The 23540-nt window shown below is 44.2% G+C and overlaps 1 protein-coding gene across 2 annotated transcripts in view; it reads left to right on the top strand.

Annotated features, from left to right (window-relative positions):
* cdk14 (cyclin dependent kinase 14) overlaps positions 1–23540 on the top strand; it is an 860906-nt gene that overhangs the window by 112513 nt on the left and 724853 nt on the right. Inside the window, exon 1 of one of the 2 annotated variants that reach the window (XM_070881319.1) lies at positions 32–79. The exons of the other annotated variant lie outside the window; for it this stretch is intronic. Coding sequence (XP_070737420.1) covers positions 77–79 — 3 coding nt within the window. The 5' untranslated portion in view covers positions 32–76. Of the gene's footprint in view, positions 1–31; positions 80–23540 lie in introns of those variants that run through there. 2 annotated transcript variants of the gene reach the window in all.

The following is a 23540-nucleotide window of genomic DNA, read 5'->3' as shown; positions in this document are numbered from 1 at the left end:
CACAGCTGTATTGCAAAAATAATCCAAGAAGTTGATAACTAGGTAGAATGACAATACCAAGATTCAAAGAATAAGAATGGTAAGTAATTTAACGTTATCCTTCCTTTATATTCTCGTGCATCTGGTATACTCAATTGAATGTCAAATTTGGAGAATTTGTTCTGTGAAATCATAATTTGCTGGAAACGGACTGCCAGAATAAAATTTATTTTTAATCCTCCTTAGTTGTGCAAGAGAAAAAGATACTGATACAGACAGACATTAGGCTTTCACCCTCTTTGTCGGAGTCAAACATGCTCTCCAAGGTGAAAGATTTTCTTTCTCTTTCTCTTGTATCTTTATTTTGCGAAGAGAAAAATAAACTAGAATTTGAACCCATGAATGTGAATTTTTGTAAAAACTTTTCTGAAAGTCTTTTTTTAAAAAAAAAAACCCACATCAGAGTTCCATTATCTTTAATTTTGTTTTCTAAACAGCCACAGGCATTTCTGTAAGATGTGATACGGGCTGTATAAACAGAAGGCTGCCATTCTTCCTTCATCTGTGTCGTGAGTTTTGTTGGAGAGGATTTTTCTCTTCTAAATGTATGCTGGCTGTTATCGAGAATAGTTACACAAGTAATGAATTTGGGTTTGCCACAGGTGTCTACTCTGGTTTAATCATGTCCGTTGTTCTCTAAGTGATATGGTTGCTTGCTTTTATAAAAAAAACAAGTTGACTCTTACTGGTCCATTATCTTTCAGTATGGTAGTGGGTCCTGGGAGTGTAACCTTCGGCCCAAGTTTCCCCAGGAGTTGCTCCATTTTTTTTTTTTTTTGGAGCAACTAGATTTTTTTAGCATCTTAAAAATCGCAATTCTGCCCATTTAATTTGCACCAGTGTAAGTGAGTTAGTTAGGTTTTTTTGTTTCGTTTTTTTTTCCAAAAGGGGCGTTACCAGCCACTTATGCCTGTTTTGGCCATTTAAGCAAGTTTCGACAGCTAAAAGTTATGCCAAACTAACTTAGGCCAGTGTATGTGGCCACTTGTGTCGGCACAGAAAAACCTTGCAGTGAGCTAAGAAATCAGCGCAGGTAGCCAGAGATCCCTCTCCCCACCCCCCCGGAAGTGAGAGGATTTTGTAAAGCACTAAACACCTTCACAACAACATTAAAGAAGCATAAATCCATTTAAAGCACCAAGTATTAAACAAAGCACAAAAATAAGCATTCAATAACACATAAAAAATACAAGGAAGCTGAGAGGACCTGCACCTAGCACCAAGACTTACAAAGCACAAAGTAATAAGCAATTAATTAACAAATAAAAAAATACAAGGAACCCTGCACCTAAAGCACCAAGACCAAAGTGATAAATAACCAATCAATAAATAACACATAAAAAATAGTAGTCCTACCTTAAGGAATGCAGCAGGCCACCGATGAGGGAGCCCATTCGGCCAGTGCTAGGGATGGCGTGCTTCGGGCCCCTCCCACACAGTCTACAGAGCGTCGCAGAGACTCTAGTGCGCATGTGCAGAGGTCCCGGCACTTTTTTTTTTACAGCGCCATGACCTGGCTCCACCCCACACTGGATGTGCTGCACCATGCAGAGGCTGAAGACATCCTGAGGAGCGGGGAGAATTGGAAGGTAACTTTTCAGTGCCCTTTTTAGTGGTGCACTGTTTTTACAGGTGGGGGGAAACTTGGGCCCAATGAAACTCCATTGTGATCTTTACCAGATCCCTGCGTCTTGAGCATTAATCTTTCTGAAGGCAGACTGAGTGAACACTAGGTGAGGCATTGTTTGGTTTGGTTTAGTAAGTTGCTTTATTCGACACGAAGTAAAACTGGGGGAATTACTCCCTTTGAGGCAAACTTTTGCCAAAACACACACAAGCGATTCTAATGTGGAAGTCTTTTGCATGGATAACTGGCGGAAGGAATTCCGAACCATGGCATAGGCAATTCTACAGTCTACTGCTTAGAATAGTTTCCATTATTTTACTTGCTGCACAATGACCTTTTGCAGTGCTGTATGAAAATGGGTGCCGAGACTTTGTTTTCTTTGACTTGAGGAAGTTGAGCCATGATAACAACTGTGCCAACCAGCATTCCATTTCTATGTGGAATATTGGCAGCATATCTTGGAAATTATATATATCACTTGTACTTTGAAATGGTAGGGGTGTGTCCAAATGTATCTGTCTTGTAAAGAAAAATAACACTTCAGCTAACTGTAACTTAGATTTATATAGCACATTTAGGGCTAGACTTTCTATCAGGTTTGCCCAGTTATCGCCCATTTAACTGCTAAGATTTAGTCTAACGCCCATATTTCAATAAAAATGGAAACTATCTCCCATTTATCGCCGGCATAAGTTTTGGCATAAAGTTAACGGTGAGAATTAACTGAACCGCCCAACCATTTAAAAAGAAAAATGACGACATCAGCAATCGTGCACCGCCCCAGAAGACTGTTTATAATGGAAACTAACACCCAGAAACCGCCCAGAATATTGCCGAGCGTTACTTTTCACATCTTACCCATATACCGCCCAAAAGATCACTCGCCCAAAAAAAGCTGCACTCCCCTGACCTTAACCCAGTGGTATGGACGCCATTTTGTAATTCGGAGGACCTTTCATAAAAGGCTGCTTCAAGTTCATTGGAGCTTTGAAGTAATTCATGAGTGCTTTTAAGATAGTTTTAAAATCTCTTGACAACCATCTAATCATATTGTGGTGAATTTGCATTTTTTATTGAGTTTTTAAGAGGACAATTTAATAATTCTGAATACATATAAATAGGGCATTTAGTAATGGTATTGGGGCCTGTAATTTCTCAGCCAGTATTGATGACTGCTCACATGCTGCAGACTAGAGATGGGAGAGCATTATGTGCCCAATCAAAGAGGTGGCAGACTGCTGAGGAGGAGGAGGAGGAAACCTTATACCCGACGCACTTGCAGGGATAAGCGGTCATACCTGAACTTGTCCGAAAACATGTGCCTTAGGAGGCTGCGCTTCCGAAAGGATGTCAGCTTATTAAGGGAGATCTGCAACCTAACAGCACCATCAGGACCGCACTGCCCATTGAGGTCAAGGTTACTGTAGCACTTTCCTTCATTGCATCGGGCTCCTTTCAGGCCTCAGCTGGCGACATTTGAGGTATCTCAGCACGCCACACATTGCTGCATTCGACAGGTGACTGTAGCCCTTTACGCATGCAGGAGGGACTTTATAAGCTTCCCTATGACCAGGGAGGCACAGACTGAGAGGGCTTTGGGTTTCTCGCGAATAGCAAACTTCCCCAAGGTGCATCGAGCAATAGACTGTACGCACATTGCCATGCGTTTCGGAACCGAAAGGGATTCCACCCACTGAATGTGTAACTCGTTGTTGGCCGCAACCAAATAATCGTGGCAGTAAATGCAAATTTTCTGGGGAGCATCCATGGTGCGCACATCTTATGTGAGAGCACTGTCTCTGACCTGTAAAAGTTAGCCACAAGGTAATGGTTGGATGCTGGGGGATAAAGGATTTGGCTTTGCCAGCTGGCTCATGATTCCCTCCCCCCCCACATAAGACCCAGACAGAAGCTGAGAAACGCTAAAACAAAAGCCATATAGCGCCACACACTATCATCAAAGACAATTGGAGTGCTCAAGCAGTGCTTCAGATGCCTGGACCATTCGAGAGGTGAATTACAATACCACCCTGAGTAGGTCGCTCAGTTCATTGTGGTGTGCTGCATATTGCATAACTTAGCTATCAGGAGGGGACAAGAATTGCCAGATGGGACTGCCGGTACACCTCAGGAGAGGCAGGCGAGGAGGTGGACGATGACCTCGGGGAGGACAATCAGGCTGGTGTTGAACCCATGCCCCCATCCCACCCTCGACCCCGGGAAAAGCCTCGTGGTAGTCAGCAGCTTGTAAATGAACGCTTTGCTTGAACTAATGTTGCTAGTTAATGCAGCTGCAAGACTGTTGTGTCCGCAGCTCATAAATGAATGTTTTACGTTACGTTGGTGACAGTTACAGTTGGTGTCCCATTACGTTTCATCTTTGCCTTTCCTGGTCTGGCCTCGCCAGTGTTTGCAAACTTTGTGTATGCTTAACATTTCTGCTATTTGAAGACACTGTACAACAATGTTAAGTTAAATAAAACATTTTTAATGTTGTAAAAGTGTTAAAAAATGTTTTTAAATAAACACCATTAAAAGTTAACACCCATGTACCCCCCCACCCCCATGCCAACAGTGAAAATTTTATAAATAACAAAACAATAAAAGCAACAACAACATACTTTTTTAAAAAAAAAAACAATTATAAATATAACAACCAACCACCCACCCATCCATCATTCAACAAATATTTTAACAATAATTCGAAGAATACCTGCAGCCATGCTTCTCCTTTCCTTTATCCCCTCGCCCCTCATCTTAACCACACCGCCTCCCCTTCCCCTACCAACTCTAACTCCAAGCTGCCTTGCAGCAGGGTGCCTCGAGTGCTGCTGCTGTGGGACGGGGAGGGGTGGGGGAGGTGATGGCAGATTAATAGATTGGGCTGGAGATGGAGAGGATGTTTCCGAGGAAACGTCCTCCGAGTCAGAAGCAAGAACTTCCTCCTGACCCGCATGTGTCGGTGGCAGTACGGCACCTTGGAGTGCAGTGCTGTATTCTGGGACCACTGGCTGCCCTCTGGCATCCATGGACTCTCATAGATTCACCATGTCCACACTTAAATCTGCCGGTCTTCAAGCAGACCAACCTCCATGGGGTCGGCGCAGGCATGGAACCACTCTGGGTGTCCTGCTACCCCTCGGTGGAAGAGGACATGGCCGCAGGAACACATGATGAGAGGGCATTCGGCTCCTCTTCCATCTCCTCACTATCCTCGGTGGATAGGAGGACCTGCAGAAGAACAGGAGAGGCTCTTGCCTCCAGAGACAACAGGTGCGACTATAGGAACCTGGGGATCCTGTGAAGGCTGACAAGCCTGAGGAACCTGGAAAGCCTGTGACCTAGAAAACTTAAATGGGGTTAGTAGAAGAGAAAGTGATGCCAGGGTCACATGAGAATGCTTACGCTACGCAGGCATATGCATGAGTAGCAACACTACTGCTATAAATATACTGACAAGCATCACATATAATTAACATCATAATACAGAATTTGCATTGCATTACAATGATATTTCATGATCCTATCATTAATTACAGAACATTACATCAATCATATATTATACTGAAATTACATTTAATTCCTTTAAATCACCAATGGTTTATACATTCCTCATGTGGCGCAAGAATGGATTCAGGACCACCACGGGTGGCCGACCGGTTGTGGACCTCCCCAAGGCCAACGCTGCTCTTCGAGGACGGTCAGCAGGGTGAGATCTCCTGGTCCGCCACCAGTGTGCCTCTGCTCGGTGTGATTCTTCGAAAGCTTCTTCTGCAAAGGTGACAAGAGCATGGCATAAGATCATTGCCTAGGTACTATTACAGATATGACATATCAGATTACTGACAAATATATTATTTATTAATACTATTACACAACTCCTACAACACAGGAAATCCCCAATTAGTCATCCCATTCTAATCATAGTCAACGTTATATGCTAATACGCTTCGTATGCCATTAAATGCATGGTTATATCTACCGTCTGAGAATAACTTGAATAAGATCGAGGTTAGGATTAAACGCATTACACCAGATTACCAGCCTAACTACAATCTACATTTAAATTAATCATTGCTTCAATACAATTTATTAAATTAATAAATGTAATGCAGGTACTTACTCTGGAACTTGTGGCACTGGTTTGGCTCTGTCACTTCGTGCGTTGTCGACGATACGACCTCCGCAATCTCGGACCAGATTCTCTGGTACACCCTGGGGGATGGTTTCCCACGACCACCCTGGGTCAATTGGATCCATCGGTTCTCCACCTCTGAGACCAGGGCAACATTGGCCTCCTCGCTGAAGCGCTTTGCACGTCTTCGTCCGCCCATCTCTTCGCCCACCTCACCCACTTCAGCCACATTCTCCTCTTCACTCATATATTAACCTCAAATAATTGTATATTCTCCATTTTCGATTAATAATACCAATAATATACCAATACTTGACACAAGTGTCTGTCTCTCTCTCTCTCTCTCTCTCTCTCTCTCTCTCTCTCATGTAGATGACCCCTGACCTCCTGAAACATGGGAAAAGACCGTTGCACGATGGAATAAATCGCTAACTCCCATTTCACATCACTGCGGCTAACGCCCAAATTAAAAAGTGGAAACTAACAGGTATTAAGATGGGTGATATTCCGCTGATCACGAAAAAAAATATGATCGCTAACGACGGAAATACTGCCATTTTTGGGCAATCTGGACACCAATGCAAAGTCTAGCCCACAATGTAAGAAAATATCTCCAGGTGCTTCAGAGCTGCAAGGACAAATGGACATTGAGCCGAATGAGCAGTTAGGAGGAGTTCCCAAAGAGGTGCGTTTTAAGGAGGTTCTGAAAAGGGAGGTGTAAGAGTATAGGAAGAGAATTCAAGTCAAGGCCCAGGTGTCCGAAGGATGGCTTCGGGGGAGGGGTGGGGGCCGCTAGTGGGGAAGATGGGGATGCACGAGAGGTCAGGGAGAATAGGGTTATAGGAGTAGTTTACAGAAATGAGAAGAGGTTGGATTTAAACAACTAGATGGGAATTTTAAATTTGAGGTGTTGGGGGAATGGGAGCCATTGCTGCTGTTTGTAAAATATTGCGGTAATTGATATTGCTGAAGTGACCTGGACTTGCACAAATGGGATAAATGCACCATTTATTTCCACAGTTGATGTACTTAGCTGTTTGGTGCTCATTTCAGAATATTTTGTCTTTTCTCACTGGTATTAAAGAACCTTAAAGAACAATTTAATTGGAAATTTCCAGTCTGTAAATCGGAAGCTCTGAAAAGGCCACACTCTCACAGGAATATTATAAATTTCAGCAGCACACCTTCTCACCAACCCTGTTGAGGCTGAGCATGGGGAGATTCGTAGAATTCTACAGCAAGGAAGGATGCCATTCGGCCCATTATGTCTGTGCCAGCTCTTTGAAAGAGCTGTCCAACGTAGTCCCACACGCTAGCTTTTTCCCCATAACCCTGCAAATTATTCCTCTTCAAGTACATGTCCAGTTGCCTTTTGAAAGTTCCTATGGAATCTGATTCCACCTCCCTCTCAGATTGTGCATTCCAGATCATCATAACCTCTGTGCGAAAAAGTTTCTTCTCATTTCCCCTCTCGTTCTTATGCCAATTATTTTACGTCGATAACTTCTGGTTACCGACCTACTTGCTGGAGGAAACTGTTTCTTATGAAAACCCCATATAATTTTGAATACCTCTATTTTATGTCTCCCCTTGAACTTTGCTGCTTTAAAGAGAACAATCCCAGCTTCTCAACATAATTTGAAGTCCCTCATCCCTGGTATGATCATGGTAAAGCTCCTCTGTACCCTCTTCAAGGCCTTGACATCCTTCCTAACGTGTGGTGCTCAGAGTTGTACATAATACTCCAGCTGAGGCCTAACCAGTGATTTGTAAAGGTTTAGCATGACTTCCTAGTTTTTGTATTGAATGCCCCTATTTAAAAGCTAAGTATCTATCTATACACTTTCTTAACCACCTTGTCAATTTGCCCTTCTACCTTCAGAGATTTGTGAATATGCAACCCCAGGTCGCTCTGCTCTTGCACCCCCTTCAAAATAGTGCCATCTGGATTATTCTGCCCCTTCATGTTGTTCCCCCCCCCCCCCCCCCCCCCAAAATGCATCACCTCATCTCACACTTAGCCACATGAAATTGCAACTGCGATGTCAGTTGGTTTCACCTGTCTCTGTGTGTCCTCCTAAAGTGTGCTACTATCCTCCTCACTATATACTATGTTGCCAATTTTTGATATGTGTGTATGTATGTTTATATGTATGTCTGTATTTGGCAGCATTCTTGATAAAGGGTGGTCTAAAAGTTGCAATCGCATTGTCGTAAAACCATGTGTCAATCAGTCAGCAGTACAATATTCAAAACCCTGCACTTTTTTCATAGAAAACTGTTCAATGTTTTATGTATGCATCATATGAAGGGTGTTACAGATAATTGGTCATGTCTGATATGTTATGGTCAGACGTACAATGCACCATAGTCATGTCAGAAATGGGGTTCCACTACAGTTCATCAAATCTGTTTTTGGATAGATTCAATGGGCCCAAGTTTTGGGCCGCGCCTAAAACGGCGCAGCCCGGACCTGGACGCCCGTTTTTCGCGCCACAAAGTGCGCCTAAAAAAAAACTCACCTATTCTCTGGCTCCTTGCAGGTCCTCTGGAGCTGGGCGCGGCGCAGCATGAGCTGTGGGGGGCGGAGTCAGGTTCCTGCGCTGAAAACAGTGCCAGGACCTCTGCACATGCGCGCTACAGTGGGAGCGCATGTGCAGTAGCTCCAGGCGCCCAAAACTGTGGGAGGGGCCCGAAGCATGCAGCCCCGAGCCCTGGCCGAATGGCCTCACTGGGGCTGTGTGGATAAGGCTCACCTCCCACCCGACCCGACTTGACTCCCGCTCCCCGGACCCGACCCGACCCCCGCTCTTCCCTGCCACCCCCACCCCCGGTGACCCGACGTCTGCTCCCCCCGGCGACCCGACCTCCGCTCCCCCCTCCCCCCCTCCGCGACTCTCCCCCCACGACCTCTGCGACCCGCCCCCCACCTCCGTGACTCGCGACTCTCTTTTTTCCCCCCCCTTTCCTGGCAACCCGACCTCCGACCCCCCCCTCCCTGCCTCCCTCCTCCCTCCCCTCTCCTCCTCCTCCCCCTCCCCCTCCCCCTCCCCCTCCCCCCTCCCCTCGCTGTCAGAAACAGACACTGACAGAGATAGAGACACACTGGGGGGGGGGGGGGGGCATCCCAGCACGCTGTTGGAGGACTCCCGGTGCTGCAGTCGGTAAGAAGAAAATGTTTTGTTTTAATTTTTGAATTTTTGAATTTTTTATTTTTTTGATTGATTTATTGGTTGATTTATTGATGCAGTTATCATTTATTATTGATGATAGCTCTTTATTTGTAAAACTGAAGTGTTTAATGTTTGTAAACTTCCCTTTAAGCCCCCCCCTCCATTCCCTATGCCTGATTTGTAACCTGCACCTGATTTTCTAAGTGTAGGCAAGTTTTTTCTGAGCATACAAAAATCTATACTTACTCCATTCTAAGTTAGTTTGGAGTAAGTTTTCACTGCCTAAACTTTCAAAATGGGCGTAAGTGGCCGGACACGCCTCCTTTTGGGAAAAAAAAAATCTGTTCCAAACTGAAACTGTTCTAACTGACGAACTGGAGCAAACGAAATGCTGAGAATTGCAATTTCTAAGATACTCCATTCTAAACCAGTTGCTCCAAAAAAAACAGGAGCAATTCCGGCCGAAACTTGGCCCCCATGATACCGATTTGATGATTACCTTTTTTGAATCTGTGCAAAAATGTCAGTTTAGAACAGGCTTGCCTTTCCCCTCATTGTTGAGGCACCAATCCTTTTTTTTTCTTGACAAGGGCATGTCAGAGATTCAGCAATTCTTGAACCATGCTACTCCTTTTTAATGTGCATGTAAACTGAACGAGGCAGTAGTTAGATTACAGTGGAGGTTATCAAATGCCAACTATGAAAGTGCAGTTCCAGCTATGTCTGAATGCATTTACTTGAAAACACAGATATTTAAAAAAAGGTTAGACCACATTAATAATTCTGCTACACTGGTTTTACTTTTAACACTACAAATTTAGTTCTTGAGTCCACATATTAGGATGATTTTTCCACACATGATCCCAGAACACCAGGTGCACATGAATATTGGGATAGAGTGCTCATTATGCAGTTGGCTGGATTTACTCTTTCCCCCCCCCCCCCCCCCAAAACCCCCACGGGTCCTGTTCTGCCCTGTCTATTTCAATTAGTGAATGGAAAATTGGGTGGGCTGTGTAACGAATACAAGATACACTGCGCTGAGTGTTTTAATACGTGTTCTCTGTGTACTGAAAACATAAAGCAAAAAGTTACCCATAGCTTTTCAGCCGTTTTATCAGTTGAAATTGTTCTGGAAAGGGTTAATTTCTGTTGTCAGATGGTTAATTTTTGTTCTGTTTGGAAAACCTATGCTGAGAGTTTGGCTTCAGTTTTCATACAGAAGTTTACAAACCTATATACAGAAAAGTGTAATTTCCTATTAATTTAGTACATTTTATTGAGGTGGGATCTTTATTCCAGCTTTAGGTAAAGATTATTAATTTCTTCTGAGTTCTACATAAAATTTGGATATGTATTTCCTAATTGCCTCTTACTAGATTCTATAAAGTACCTGGAATAATATCTGAAGATAGTTTAAAACACTAAATTATTTAGTGCAGCACTCAAATTGCAAGCAGTGTTTAGTGGCTGAAACACAATCCTTGGTTGTGTTGTAGCAACATCATGTTGGATGTGAAGATATTCTATAAGCTGCTGCACTACAGCACTACACTGCTGTAACTAAAGTGAGGACACCAGTGATGTTACACAGGGCAACCATGATCTTTGTTTTTATGATAACAATACAGTTGTCATAGTGCTAGAAGGGATCTGCCAGCAAATCTGTTATTTTAGTGCTTTTTAGTCCTCTTGAAGCCTTGTTTAAAATAAATTACTGCTTCTTTCATTGTTCATGTCTTTAGTTTTTATAAAACTAAAGACAGGAGTGATATGTTTTGCCAACACACTTCATAGGCTAGGGGCCCGACTTTGGTGGACCGCCCAATTCTTGGTGGTCTTGTGATGGTCGGTCAATCTTCACTGGCCAGTACCGTGCTGGTAACATTGGTCCGGACGGTCCTGAGTGGTGCATCAGCGGAGTGCGACGGTTGTTCTGCTCCGGCGGTGCAGGGCAAGTTGTTCAGGACTCTTCAGGTCCCGAGTTCTGAGCATGCGCATTCTTTCATCGATCTCCGTTCTTCTCTTCCTCTCCCACCCCCCCCCCCCCCCCCCCACCAAAGAAGAGCAGTCCGGAGGCCAGAGACTGCCGACATTGGGTTGCAGGTAAGTGTCTCCAGGTAAGTTTAGATTTTTAATTGTTTTGTGCTGTTTTTGATTTATTTATAATACTTGGGCTGTTGTGTGAATAAAATGTATTATTGTTTGTTTATTTTTGCGTTTTTCTGGGGGGGTGCGGAATAGGTCTCTGGCGGGGGGATTAGATCTCTGAGGGGGGTGGTGTGGAGGACTAGATTGCTGAGCGGGGGGGGGGGGGAGCGGAATAGATTGCTGGGGGTGGAGGGGGAAGAGTGAGAGAGGAACATTGTAGTTTACATACCACTGGCATAAAACTACCTTTTTTCAGACGGTGCAGCTCCAGTGGTATGTCGGCAGTATGTTACCAATGTTGGACTTTTGGGCGGTCTGTAGGGTGCTCCGGGCGGACGTTATGCATACCGCCCGGCGGTATGTTGCCTACCAAAGTTGCACCAGGCGGTATGCAGCTGTTTTTCCACGAAACTTATAATTCTCGGCGGTATGTCCACCAAAGTCGGGCCCTAGTTGTTTACAATAAATTAAGCCCAGCATGTTTGGTAACTCTGTTCTGATGGTTGGTCTGAGTAGGCATTTCACTGCACACAACTCCTATTGTGATGGCCTGTAAATAACTGAATTGATACCTATTTATATCCTTTGTATCTATTTTAGATATTTTACAATAGAGATATTACTGGTCCTATGATGTCCTACCTGCAATTTTGAATTACAACAGTACATTCTAGATCTAATTAAATAACAACAGGGTTGGATGCCCTTCTGTCAGCTTGGCTCAGTTAGCACTTTTGCCTCTGAGTCAGAAGATTATAGTACCCAAGCAACAATTTCAGCACGTAATCTAACTCAACATCAGTGCACTGCTGTATTGTTCGAGGCACTATCTTTTGAATTATACATGAAACCATGGTTCTGTCTTGCCAGTTCAGTAGACATTAAACATGCCATGGCACTGTTCGAAGAACAAGAGGTTTTCCTGATGTTTTGGCCAACATTTCTCCCTTGATCAACACCATTCAAAACAGATTATCTGGTGATTGACCTTCTGTTTGTGGGACCTTTCTGTGTACAAAACTATAGTGACTACACCTCAAAATATTTCATTTGTTATGAAGCACTTTTGACTATTCTGATGGGTGCTATATGTAAATGCAATTTTGTCCTTTATTTCTTTTTTTTTTCTTCTCTTCCTCCCCCCCCCCCTTCCTAAGATGACAAAGCATTTGCAAGCTAATGTGGTTAATGCTGTTGTCGTCTCTTAAACTGGATGTTTGCCACTGTCAAAGGCCACTTATCAACTTAACATATCTCAGACCCACTGGCAATGTTTATCTTCCTTCTGTCTGTTTTGCTTTAATCTAAAAACATTATGCTTCACGTGAGTGTAAAATCAGAGCGTAAATTTGTGTACACAAATATATAAAAATTGAGATCTAGCGAAGGTGAGGAAGAACATGCTTTGTGGTCTATTTGAAAATTGTGATCAGTCACATGATCTTTAGTATGTTTAAATTATTTTCCCTTGAATGATGTATTTGTTGCAGTATAAACTATCTTGACAGAGCCTCGGCACAAACTATTTAGCTGTTCCAGAAATTTAACCCATGGCGAACTCCACAACAAAATTATATCGTTCCAGTTAAGGTCATTAGTGTGACATTGTAGGGAATGTGGATGTGATGAGAAACTATTTAAACTGGAGTGTGTATATTTAGAATTTAATCTCTATTGTGGGACAGAATTCTCAGATGTAACATGATGTGCCTGGATTTCTGAAAGGTTATAACAAAGTTATTGTGATTCTTTACTACATTAACATTATTAAACAGAGCCAAACAAAGCTGAGTCAAAGCAGGTTTTGAAACCGTTGAAGGGTCACAAAAATTGTAGACATAAAGGGAAATGGAATTAATTTCAGAATTGTGGACAATCAGCAGCATTGGAAACCCAGAAGTGAGTTTTGTGTGCTGCCTTCACACACTGATTTTGTTTTAGAAATTTGGTGCATAAATCATATTTTGACAAGTCGGGGCTGCACTTGATGTTGTGCATTAAAAACAATGAATATGACTGTCTTCACAAATCAGAGAGACACATACTCAATCTTCACCATCTGTAAAAGATTTGATCAGTTGCTTGGGCGTGTCTAATTTATTAGCTGTCAGGACCAACCGTACAATATATCATGGACAATATTTCTCATTTCCATATATATGCTTCTTTGCATTGTTCATCGAAAGCTAACCTTTACAATTTACATCTTCAAAATTGATACGGCTATTATATTTCACCGTTCCCCCAGTTTCACTACTTTGAGTTTCTGCTCATTGCCCTGTGTGCAACCCCCATCCATTATTCACTGGTATTTAGAATTCTATGCTGTTAAGAACTTGAAGCAGATCCTCAATGCATCTAACACAATGCCTACCACATGGCTACAACGGTGTGTTTTTTCAATTGTTCCCCGTCATCAAACAACTATTTAGTTCTTTGTTTAATGGTCTGTTATCGGACTTGATTGACACATGGGTAAAATTTCTGAACCAGTGCACGTAGATGCAAAAAAGACCCTTCCTAAATACATGATATTGCCCGAGTCTTTGAACTGGAGGTAAGTTGCTACCATCGTGGACCCAACAGATATTCTGCTCGGGAATTAGTAAGGCGCACCTCTCTCACTTTGATATCTTGGCGATGTCTGCTTTCGCATTGTAACTATGAACTAAGAATGACACTACAAACCACTGTCAGTGTTCAGCTCATAGAATCATAGAATCTTGCAGCACAGAAGGAGGCCATTTGGCCCGCCATACCTGTGCTGGCTCTTTGAAAGAGCTGTCCAATTTGTCCCACACCTCAGCTTGTTCCCCATAACCCTGCAAATTAGTCCTCTTCAAGTACATGTCGAATTGACTTTTGAAAGTGTGTACTTTTCTCCAGTCAGAAAACATCTGTCACCACTACTCTCTGCCTCCTATCCCTCAGCCAATTACGTACCCAAGTTACCACTGTCACTTTAATATCATGCGCTTCTAACTTTTGATTTAGTCTATTACGTGGTACTTTACCAAATGCCATTTTAAAATCCATATTATATACTCTCACCTGCATATGTAACCATCAGTATCACATAATGCTTGCTTTCTCTGAAACTGTTACAATTTTAAGATTGTAAACAGTCCCACCAATATTTGATCCTGAAAAGCAGATCTTGAGGTTGGGTGGATGGGGGCAGAGAGAGGGCAAGGTTATCTGTAACCGTGGCTTATGAAATCTCTGCATTTTCCCAGAGCAGCAGCTAAACACACATACAATGGGGGTGCATGCCTTCATTAGAGTTATTGAAATACACCATTGGCGTGCAGAAGTCGTGCTCTAGGTGTCCGGATTGATCTGGGGACATCCTACATTAGAACCTCGAGAGTTTCTAGGATTGTTGCTGTCTGTTCCACGCTGTATGACTTTGTTCTGCAAAGAAGCATTGCCATGGAGATTGTGGAGGAGGATAGGGTCAGGTGCACCAAGAGGAGGTGCAGAAATATGAATATCCAGCAGAAGAGAAGCCTTTGCTGTCGTAATTCCCTAAATGTGTGAATGTAGCTAGATAAAGCCATTGTAAAAGACCATCAACATTCTGTGGTTTTTAAATGGCGGGGGTGGTGGGTGAGTAAAAGAGTACAAGTATTAGTAAGTAATAATTTATTGGTTCGACCACTTTTGAAGTATTTTGTGCAGTTTTGGATGCCTCATTCTGGAAAGGATAATGCCATAAATGTACAGGGCACTGATGATTAACCAGCCAGTCTGTCTCAATTCGAGTATCCTAACTTAAAAGAAACAGGACTTAATGTGATGAGTAATGTTGTGTAATGTCCGCTGGGCAGGCAACATAGTTCGCATGCCAGATACGAAACTCCCATAGCAAGCGCTCGACTCGGAACTCCTTCACGTCAAACGAGCCAAAGGTGAGCAGCGGAAATGTTACAAGGACACCCTTAAAGCCTCCCTGATAAAGTGCAACATCCCCACTGACACCTGGGAGTACCTAGAGGGTAGACCTGCCACAATGGCTGGTATTTTTTCCCATTTGGTTCCAGATAATGCTGCATGCCGATGCCTTAACGGATAGTGTGGTCTTGGCTGGTCAAGCAACGATAAACTTAACCATGCTCTATTCTGGCAAATTGTATGGCTTTAGCTGGTTAAACCTCAACAGCATTGGGGGAGGGGGGTGAGGTGGGAACAGGTAAGAGGTCCTGCAGCTTTGGCTCAGCCAACCTGCATTTCAACTCTCTAGACTTGATGAAATGTCCTCCTAAGGGGAAAAAGTATGCATCCCATATCTAGCAACAGAAACTATTTGTGTGGATTTCTTAATAGCTTGATTTGGGACTTTTTAAACATGATGGGTTTCAGTGCATTTCTGTTTGCATTGTATGGAATGCAGGGGAGTATTTACTTTATGTAGATATAATATCCATCATCTCCGCGTTCTTTTTAAATACATTTTTTGGAGCTACCACCCCTCTTTTATAGGATATGGTTTATGTAGGGAGGATGTTGGCCTGTGAGGAGGTGCATGATGAGTTGCAATCTGTTGAATAGCTGCATAAGTACAGATTTAATTCGAGTATCGTAACTTAAAATAAACCGGACGTAATGTGATGAGTAATGTTGTGTAATGTCCGCTGGGCAGGCCACATAGTTCACATGCCAGACACGAGACTCCCAAAGCAAGCGCTCTACTCGGAACTCCTTCACGGCAAAAGAGCCAAAGGTGATCAGCAGAAATGTTATAAGGACACCCTCAAAGCCTTCCTGATAAAGTGCAATATCCCCACTGACACCTGAGAGTCCCTGTCCAAAGACTGCCTAAGTGGAGGAAGTGCATCCGGGAGGACGCCGAGTGTCATGTATCTCACATTACTGTATATAACTATCTTTACCATGCTATTCATGACTGTAACGGGATATGACCTGTAACAATATGCATACCTTACCACCAGGGGTGCACTTACAGGAGACACTCCATACCTGTCCCACTGTGGTATATAAAGGGAGGTCTCTGGGCAAGTGCAGCACTGGAGAGCTGAAATTAAAGGTGCAGGTCCTGAGTGACCTTGACTTCAGCATGTGTCTCGTGTAAGTCAGTACATTAGAGTCAGGACTTAACAGTGGCGACGAGTTACGGGATCACAGAATGGCTACTAACAGCTCAGATGAGAAATACAATGCTGGAGACAATTGGGATGACTTTATAGAAAGGCTCCAGCAAAGCTTTGTGACCAAAGACTGGCTGGGTGACGATCAGGCAGACAAGAGAAGAGCCCATCTCTTAACCAGCTGTGACTCGAAAACATACACTTTAATGAAAGACCTGCTGGCACCCGAGAAACCAGCAAGCAAGTCGTTTGAGGAGTTGAGCACACTGGTAAGAGACCACCTGAAGCCAGCGAGCAGCCTACACATGGCCAGACACAGGTTCTAGAACTACAGACGCTGTGTGGGCCAGAGCATACCCGACTTCGTGGCGGAACTTCGGAGGATGGCTAGTTCATGTGAGTTCCCCGATGAACTAAGGAGAGAAGTACTGAGATACTTTTTTATTGAAGGAATAGGCCACGCAGTTTTAATTCCGAAAGCTTATAGAGACTAAGAACTTGAATCTAGAGGCAGCAGCACTGGTCGCACAGACATTCTTGGCAGGCGAAGAAGAAACGAGGCTGACCTATACTTCGGGTACAACAACCAACGATGCATCGGAACAAGGGGTTCACATTGTGAAACAAACCGCTACCTCCACACACAGACAAAGGCAGGAGAGCAGGCCTTCAACAGCAGACAGTGGCGCCAGAAGCCATCAAAATCAAGGGCCACATGAACGGCCGATCACACCTCATCAACCCACAATGCGAGCAATCAACAGCAGATTGAGAGAAGCTCAAGGGAGATCAGCCAGACGCAGCTCATCCTTCGGAAACAATGGAAACGGTCTGTGTTGGCGATGTGGGGGAAGGCACTCAACCAGGGTGTGTCGATTTCAGCATGCCGTTTGCAGAAACTGCAACTACACACGGCATCTGGCTCGCATGTGCAGAAAAACAGCAGCTCAGCTGGTATACGAATCGGAAGGGTCGGAAAGCGGACCAGAAGACGGTTGGAACAGTGCACGGGACGCCGAGGTACAGTCAATGTCCACTGTTCTTACACCAAGACGCCTCCAATTATGATGAGGGTTCTACTCAATGGGATACCCGTCAACATGGAACTGGACATGGGGGCCAATCAATCCCTCATGAACGTTCAACAATTTGAACAGCAGTGGCCGCACAAAAGCAACAGACCAAAACTCTCAAGGATCGACACCAAACTAAGGACCTATACTAAAGAAATCGTCCCAGTCCTTGGCAGCGCCATGCTCTCAGTCACACACAAAGGGATGGTGCACCAACTTTCCCTGTGGATTGTCCCCGGGGATCTCCCTGTTGGGGAGAAGCTGGCGAGCAGAACTTAATTGGAAATGGGATGATGTTCGCGCCATGTCGTCAGAGGAACGGACCTCCTGTTCAACAGTTCTAAGCTGTTTTCACCATCTCTTTCAGCCAGGTGTGGGCACCTTCAAAGGGGCTGAAGTTAGAATCGACATCACACACAATGCCAGACCGGTCCATCACAAGGCTAGAGCTGTGACTTAAGTGATGAGGGAAAAGATTGAAAACGAACTGGACCGGCTTCTGCGGGAAGGTATAATTTCTCCGTGGAATTCAGCGACTGGGCAAGCCCCATTGTCCCCATCATGAAGCCTGATGGATCCGTGCAAATCTGTGGGGATTACAAGTCTACCATAAACAGAGTCTCCCGACAGGACCAATACCCGCTGCCCAGAGCGGAAGACCTATTTGCCACGTTGGCTGGAGGAAAACTTTTCTCAAAACTTGACCTCACATCTGCGTATATGATGCAAGAACTGACAGAGTCTAAGCTACTCACCACCATCAACACACATCGAGGCCTTTTTGTGTACAATCGATGCCCATTCGGCATCAGGCCGGCAGCTGCTATATTCCAGCGCAACATGGAGAGTCTGCTCAAGTCCATCCTGGGTTGTGTTTCAAGATGACATACTCATCACGGGCAGGGACACCGACTCTCATCTCCGCAATCTTGAAGTACTAAGTCGATTGGATCGGGTAGGCCTAAAAGTTAAGAAATCCAAGTGTCTGTTTCTCGTGCCTGAGGTTGAATTTTTGAGCAGAAGGATTGCCTGATGGAATCCGCCCAACCGAATCCAAAACCGAAGCAATTTGCCTGGCACCCAGGCCCCGGAATGTCTAGGAACTGCGTGTCTTTCTCTGGCTACTCCAATTACTTTGGGAACTTTATGCAGAACTTAAGCACACTGCTGGAGCCTCTCCACGTGCTACTCGGGTGCGATTGGTTTTGGGGAGACGCCCAAGAACGCGCCTTCAATAAGGCATGCAAGCTTCTATGTTCCAAGAGTGTTTTAGCTTTTTTTGGCCCAGGTAAAAAGTTAGTCCTTAAGTGTGATGCATCAGCGTATGGGGTTGGGTGTGTTTTACAGCACGTCAATGATGCGGGTAAATTGCAGCCCGTTGCTTATGCCTCCAGGTCACTTTCGCGGGCAGAGCGCGAGTACGGTATGGTTGAGAAGGAGGCGCTCGCGTGCGTGTACAGTGTCAAAAAGATCCACCAATACCTTTTTCGGGGTCAAGTTTGCATTAGAAACCGACCACAAACCCCTCACGTCCCTACTATCCGAGTGCAAGGCAGCCAACGCCTCGGCGCGCATTCAGCGCTGGGCACTCATGCTGGCGGCTTACGATTACATCATAATGCACAGACCAGGCACAGACAACTGTGCCGACGCGCTTAGCAGGCTACCCCTGGCGACCACCGAAGGGTCCGACGAACAGGACTGAGATGGTCATGGCAATCAATGCCTTTGAATCCACAGGTTCGCCCATGACGGCTCGCCAAATCTGAGCCTGGACGACCAGCGACCCCACGTTATCTCTAGTTAAAAGATGCGTTTTAACCTGTGATTGGGCAGAGGCTCATGATGCCTGCCCAGAGGAGGTCAAACCCTTCCATAGGCGCATGCATGAACTCTCACTACAGGCAGACTGCCTGCTGTGGGGCAGCCGAGTAGTTATGCACTTACGAGGCAGGGAGGCGTTTGTCCGGGAGCTCCATCGTGAGCACCCGGGGATCGTTCTTATGAAGGCCATAGCCAGATCTCATGTCTGGTGGCCTGGCATTGACGCGGACTTGGAGCTCTGCAAATGTCGGTGCACCATTTGTGCCCAACTCAGTAATCCCCTAGGGAGGCCCCCCGAAGCCCCTGGCCCACCAAACCGTGGTCGCAGGTGCATGTAGACTATGCGGGCCCATTCATTGGCAAAATGTTTCTCATCGTCGTTGATGCATTTTCAAAATGGATCGAGTGCACCATTTTAAACCCGAGCACCACCTCCACCACTGTGGAGAGCCTTAGAACCATGTTTGCAACGCACGGCATTCCTGACATATTGGTCAGTGATAATGGTCAGTGCTTCACCAGCGCAGAATTTCACGCTTTTCTAGTTGACCATGGGATAAATCATGTTAAGACGGCACCTTTCAAGCCAGCCTCCAATGGCCAGGCGGAGCGAGCAGTGCAGATCATTAAGCAAGGCATGCTCAGAATCCAAGATCTGACACTGCAGAGCCGCCTGACGCGACAGCTGCTGGCATACAGATCTCGTCCGCATTCGTTGACTGGGGTTCCCCACCGCGCAACTATTGATGAAACGAACCTTCGAGACCAGGCTCTCGTTAATCCTCCCAGACATGCATGAAATTGTTGAGGCAAAGCGCCAGAAGATAACTGAGTACCATGACCGAAATTTGAGGGGGAGGTGGAATGAGATAGGGGACAAAGTGTTTGTGCTAAACTATGGTTGGGGTCCCAAATGGCTTGCAGGGACAGTAACAGACAAAGAGGGAAACAGGCTACTGGTTGTGACAATGGACAATGGCCAAACTTGCCTGAGGCATGTAGACCAAGTAAAAAGTAGATTCACTGATAACACTGAAGAAGCAGAGGCAGCCTACAATGTGGAACTCTCACCACATCTGGTGGACAGACAGATGGAACAACCTGAGGAAAGGGCAGTCTCAACAGATAGCCCAGGCAAGATACCAGCAATCACACCGAACGAAAAACAGACACCAAGGCAAACAACTGAACCACAACTCAGACGCTTCACGCGAGAGCGCAGACCACCTGAGACTGAATCTATAAAGACAATAAGACCTTGGGGGAGGGTGATGACATGTATCTCACATTACTGTATATAACTGTAACTTACCATGCTATTAATGACTAACTGGATATGGCCCGTAACAATAAGCATACCTTACCACCAGGGGTGCACTTGCAGGAGACATTCCATACCTGTCCCACTGTGGTATCTCCGGCAAATGCAGCACTGGAGAACTGGAATTAAAGGTGCAGGTCCTGAGTGACCTTGACTTCAGCATGTCTCGTGTAAGTCAGTACATTCGAATCAGGACTGAACACTGAGCACCTCGAGTCATCGCTGAGAACATGCAGAAATCAAGTGCAGGCAGCGGAAAGAGCGTGCAGCAAACCAGTCCCACCCACCCCTTCCCTCAACGACTATCTGTCCCACCTGTGGAAGAGACCGTGGTTCTCGTATTGGACTGTTCAGCCACCAAAGAACTCATGCTAAGAGTTGAAGCAAGTCTTCCTCGATTCCGCAGGACTGCCTATGATGATGATGATGATGATTAATGTTCTCCTTCCTCCATTTCGAGCCCATCAGTCTTTTTGGGATTCACAAAAAAAAAATTGTACAAAGAATGAGAGTACTTAATACTGTCTCTGCAGTCGTTTTGTCTCCTCTCGCTGTTCGATATACTTACAGCAAGTTCAATCTCTTACAAATAGGTATTTCCATTCAGATTTGTCAAGTCTGCAACCTCTTGATAGCAAATTAAAATATCTGAAAACAGAATAGTAAAACTTGGATCAATTTTCAATTGCAATGAAATGGGTATGTAAAATTAATATTTTATGTCTAATAGAATAAAGAATGTACAGAACAAATGGCTCCAAGAAGAATTAGATTGTTACTGATTACATAGACGAGATTTGAGTACTGCAGGAAGACTGCAGTTGTGTAGTGACTGTTTGTTTTAAGTTCAATTAAGTTAAGCACCACCTTAGCTACAGTTGTCTGATCTGGGTCAGGCTATTCGACCCAATCTTCTTGATTTACTTATTACTGTTAGTGATCCATTTGCACTGCAATTGAATGAAATACTAGGCTAGTGTAAAGGAATCCAGTAAATGATTCATGCCAATCTTGGCATTGCAATCTAGTTTTTGTAGAGCTTAAATATATCTCGAATCTTAACTGAAAAAAGGTCTGTTTTTAGGCGAAAGGCAAGTGACAGTAACTTGTCAGTAAATGCTGTGCAAATTTCTGGGTAGAATTGCCATTTTTTTGTCTTGTCCTTTGGCAAGAGACATGTCTGCATTCAGGCTCTCTGATAGTTTGTTTTGAAAACTGGACTCGCCATATATGGAATTAGTAAGTGGGGGGTTGTGTGTGGTCTCTGAGGGGTTGAGGTTCCCTTCTGACCAACTTGAGCGGTTTCGAATCACTCCCACTCCCTTAGGTTCTGTACTCTGGATTTATTTGGGGGGGGTGTGACAAAAGTGCAAAGGATACTGGTTTGATGCAAAGAACTTTGTTTTTATTACAGTCAAGGTAATGCAGGCTTACTACTCTAAGAAAATACAAGGCCAAATTTACAATCACTCTAATAAAGGACAGTACAAGGAAAGGCACACGGCCAAACTTATAATCACTCTAATAAAGTACCATACACTACACATTCAAAGTGGGTTGCAATAAAATTATACCTCCTACCTTCCAATACCTAATTCTACCTAGTTAGACTCCAGGGCAGGCAGGGACTTATGCTTACCAATCCTTTTGATAGTTAATGGTAGATGGTGATGTTCTTCCTTCCTTCAGGACTTCAAAACTTCGAGGCTGGAGAAGTTAGTTTACAACTGTCGGGTTGGTGCCTCCTTGTCTTGATGAGGTAGTAGCAACCATCTCGCTCCCGTCTCTAACCTCTGTTGAAAACAGTAGCCATTTATATGATTTCAGTGTTCTAATCTTGCCGCCCAATCCGTTCACATTCCTTTGTAATATTTTGTCGGGCTCGTTAAAGTTGATATGTCTTGGATGTGTTGATGTTCGAAAACTGTTTCCTGATGGAAATATTAGTTTAGTAATTGCAATGTCCTTTTGTGCTTAGTCTTTTGCATACAGGCTGGATTGGGCCTCTTTGTGATGTATATGCTGAAATGGTTTGTCCAGACCCAAGTTGATGGGGAGCTATCTCTGGGTGACACTCATTCTTCCAGACAGGTTAACTCAATCCTCAAACCCAGACAGTTCCAATAATCAAGTGGGCTTATTTTGTTCCCTAGGTCTGCCCACAGGCTTGAATTTGTCTTGTAAACGTTCATAATTCTATTAAAGTTCATAGTCTCTTCCATAAGCACTTTAGAGTTCCAAACTTTTCAGTAGATAGTCCCAAATTAAATTTCCTTTCAAATGAGCCCAAACATGGGGGATTTCTTGTGAATTTTGCATTCCTTCAAATTGCAGGCATGAATCTGCCTCCTGTCATTCTGTGGCACCTAAAAAGGTTCAAATTTATCGATGTTAATATCCAAATTATTTTTCCTCTGGAAATGTAAGAACTTTTGTAATTCTAAGAATGATTACATGTCCTATTTTAGATAACAGAGAACTTAACTGTTCAGTGTTCACCCAGTCTCTCTGCTTTAAGGAAGAATGGACATCTTTGATAGAACTGATGAAAGGGCAGGAATGGCAGCTCAACATTCTTGGTTACAAGGTTTTCAGAGAAAGAGAGGGTGATAAAAAAGGATGGGAGGTTGGAATCTTGGTTAGAGGAACAATTACAGCTGTGAGGAAGGATGATATGTTGGAAAGATCATCAAATGAGGCCATATGGGCTGAATTGAAGAACAAAAATGGGGCAATCACTGCTGGGAGTGTACTTTAGACCCCAAACAGTCACGGAGTTAGAAGAGCAAATATATAGGCACATTTCTGAGAAGTACAAAAACAATAGGGCAGTAAAAGTTGGGGATTTCAACTACCTAATAATAACAGAATCAACATAAAAGATAAAAAGGGCACAGAATTCTTAAAATGCATTCAGAACCTTTTTAGCCAGTAGATAGTAAGCCCAGCGAGAGAGGGCGGTTCTGGACTTGGTTTTAGGGAATTAAGCTGGGCAGGTGGAAGGGGTATCAGTGGGGGAGAGCATTTTGTTGGTACATAATTCAGTTAGATTTAGCATAGTTATGGAAAAGGCCAAAGTTAGGCCAGGA

The sequence above is a fragment of the Pristiophorus japonicus genome, chromosome 5, assembly GCF_044704955.1.
Source record: "Pristiophorus japonicus isolate sPriJap1 chromosome 5, sPriJap1.hap1, whole genome shotgun sequence".
Taxonomy (NCBI): Eukaryota; Metazoa; Chordata; class Chondrichthyes; family Pristiophoridae; genus Pristiophorus; species Pristiophorus japonicus.
The sequence above is the reverse complement of the archived record's forward strand: the minus strand, read 5'-3'. Positions and strand labels throughout refer to the sequence as shown.